The 3,082-nt window shown below is 49.5% G+C and overlaps 1 protein-coding gene across 1 annotated transcript; it reads right to left on the bottom strand.

The window, feature by feature from the left end:
* Positions 1-1,192: 1,192 nt before the first annotated feature.
* On the bottom strand, positions 1,193-2,228 carry LOC101839169 (olfactory receptor 5-like). The gene has a single exon (XM_005085677.2). The coding sequence runs from the start codon at positions 2,226-2,228 to the stop codon at positions 1,287-1,289; it is 942 nt and encodes a 313-aa protein (XP_005085734.2). The 3' UTR covers positions 1,193-1,286.
* Positions 2,229-3,082: the final 854 nt, after the last annotated feature.

Here is a 3,082-nt window from a genome sequence, read left to right as displayed (position 1 = left end):
CCTTTCCCCTATAATAAGACTGATGGCTACCTTATATGCCATCTAGAGCCTTCATCCAGCAGCTGATGGAAGCAGAAGCAGACACCCACAGCTAAACACTGAGCCAAACTCCTGGAATCCAGTTGCAGAGAGGGTGGAGTGATGAGCAAAGGGGTCAAGACCAGGCTGGGGAAACCCACAGAAACAGCTGACCTGCACAAAAGGAAGCTCATTGACTCTAGACTGACATCTCGGGAACCAGCATAGGACAGAGCCAGGCCCCCTGAATGTGGGTGTCAGTTAGGAGACCTGGGAAGTCTATGGGGCCTCTGATAGTGGATCAGTATTTATCCCAATTCCCCATAAAGGGACACTCTCTCAGCCTAGACACATGGGGAAGGGCCTAGGCCCTGCCTCAAACGATGTGACAGACTTTGATGATCCCCCCCTGAAAAACCTTACCCTTTCTATTGGAGCGGAAGAGGGATGGGATGGGGGTCAGTGTGGGGTTTGGGAGGATGGGAGGGAGAGAACTGGGATTGATATATAAAATAAGGCTTTTCTAATCTTTTTTTAAGATCATGCTGTAGGCAAACCTGTAGGGAATTTTCTTAACTAGTGATTGATGGGTGAGGACATAGGCCATTGTAGATAATGCCATCCCTGGGCTGGTGGTCCTGGGTTCCATAAGAAAGCAGGCTGAGCAAGCTAGTAAGCAGCTCCCCCTCCATGGCCTCTGCATCGGTTCCCTGCTTGAGTTTCTGCCCTGAGTTCCTTTAATGATGAATAGCGATGAGGGCATTTGAGCATGCAATAGTAACCTTTTGATCAGACTCTCTGTCTGTCTTGAGAATCGGGGTATATGCGTGCCACCATGCACATGTGAACATCAGAGGACAGCCTGTGGGTGTCAGTTCACTCCTTCTACAATGTGAGACACAGGGAGTCAGGTCATCAGACTTGAGAGCGATCGTCTGCTCCCTGAGACATCTTTTCAGTCCCTTTAATAGTCCTGTTTTTCACGATGATTTTACAAAGTCTCTTTAGGCTGGGCAGGGTGGTGCATGCCTTTAATCCCAGCACTCGGGAGTTCAAGAGGCCAGCCTGGTCTGCAGCGTGAGTTCCAGGACAGCCAAAGATATGCAGAGAAACCCTGCCTCGGAAAATAAAAGAAAAGAAGGCTCTTGGTGCAGTGTCCCGAAAACTTCTGCCATGTTTCTCTCTGCCTTTGAGATTCCTTCATGAGTATTTGGCCATGATTTTCTTTTCAAACCAGGAGAGGGAGGACATCGGCTCTCTCAAGAATCTTAGCACACGCGGAGCGTTTTCCTCAGCACCGCGTGGACCTCCCTATTCCTCAAGCAGTAGATGATTGGGCTGCACATGGGAGTGGCCACTGTGTAGATGACTGACAGCACCTTGTTGAGGTCTGTGGGCTTGATACGTCTGGGCCTGGAATACATGAAGAGGACCACAGAGTAGAAAATGCCCATCACAAGGAGGTGGGAGGCGCAGGTGGAGAGGGCTCTGCGGCTCGCAGCAGCCGAAGGCATCCGGATCAGCACCCTACCGATGCCCACGTAAGAGGCCAGAGCAACTAGCAACGACCCACAGAAGATGACGATGGCCAAGATGAAGTCGACCAGCTCTGTGAGGACCACGCGGGTGCAGGACAGGCTGAGCAGAGGAGAGACGTCACAGAAGAAGTGGTTGAGGACATTGGGGCCACAGTAGGACAGGCTGGCAATGCAAGTGGTCTTGATCACCGAGACGGACAGTCCACCCGCCCAGGAGGACACAGCCAGTCCCCAGCAGACCTGGGGCCTCATGAGCAGGGGGTAGTGCAGCGGGCGGCACACGGCCACATAGCGGTCATAGGCCATGGAGGCCAGGAGGGCGCACTTGGTACCAATGAAAGAAATGAACAAAAACAACTGAGCCATGCAGGACGTGAAGGACACGTAGCACGGGCTAGACCTCAGGCCCATGAGCAAGCTGGGCATGGTGACTGACACATAGCACATCTCCAGGCAGCTGAGGTTGCCCAGGAAGAAGTACATGGGCTTGTGGAGTAACTCGTGCTGGCTGCAGATGAGGTAGATGACTAGCATGTTCTCTATGAGGATCAGCAGGTAGAGGGCCAGAAAAATGACAAACAGGCCGTCCCTGATGTCTTTCCTGGCAGACAAACCCAGCAGGATAAAATCCTGGTCAGTGGACCTATTGGTCAGCTGCAGAGATCTCTCCATCTAAGCGAAGAAAGAAATGGGATTGTAAAGACTTGGATCTGTTCTGGAGTGTAAAGGCATCTATGGTTAAACCTTCTTGGGGCTGAATCAACTTAGCAAACGGTTGACATGTGACGGGACGAGCAATGAGGAGAACCCGGGAAACTGCAAAACCAGAAATGGGAGATTGGCACATACGGGAGTTTACTGAGTCTGCAGTTTTAAGAAAGACGTCTAGCCTTTATGGGTCTCCCCATTACTGAGTCAGTAAAATAGAGGTGAGGGGCTGGAGAGGTGGCTCTGCAGTTCAGAGAACCTGGGTTTGATTCCCGGGACCCACGTGGCAGCTCACAACCATCTGTAACTCCAGTTCTAGGTGATGCAGTACCTCCTGACCTTTGAGGGTACCAGGCACACATGAGGTACACACAAATACATGAAGGCAAAATGATCGTACACATAACATGAAATAATAGACTCTGAAAAGAATGAAACAAAGCGAAATCCATCCTCACAGAGCCCTTAGCCATTATGAATATTTAAATTTTGTTGGTGTTTGTTTTCTTGGTTTTTTTTTTTTTTTTGCTTTTTCCGGCTGAGAATTGCACTCAGGGCCCTGCCCATCTTACATGAGTGCTGTCCTACGGAGCCACAACCGCACCCCTGCCTATGATATTTAAATATAACAATGGATGAGAATATGTTTTATAGAATAAGGGATGGTGGTTATTTTTCTTACTTTTGATGACCTTAGATGATTGTTTCTGGGTCAGATTTCTTCCTTCAAAAACCTCCCAAGGTCTCAGAAGTAGTGTGCACTATTTTAAGTAAGAGAAGACTCACAACAGTCTTTTCTAGGTTTATCTCTCTCTTGA

This window comes from Mesocricetus auratus, unplaced genomic scaffold (assembly GCF_017639785.1).
Source record: "Mesocricetus auratus isolate SY011 unplaced genomic scaffold, BCM_Maur_2.0 Super-Scaffold_100037, whole genome shotgun sequence".
NCBI classification, from domain to species: Eukaryota; Metazoa; Chordata; class Mammalia; order Rodentia; family Cricetidae; genus Mesocricetus; species Mesocricetus auratus.
This window is presented reverse-complemented; position numbering and strand designations above follow the sequence as displayed.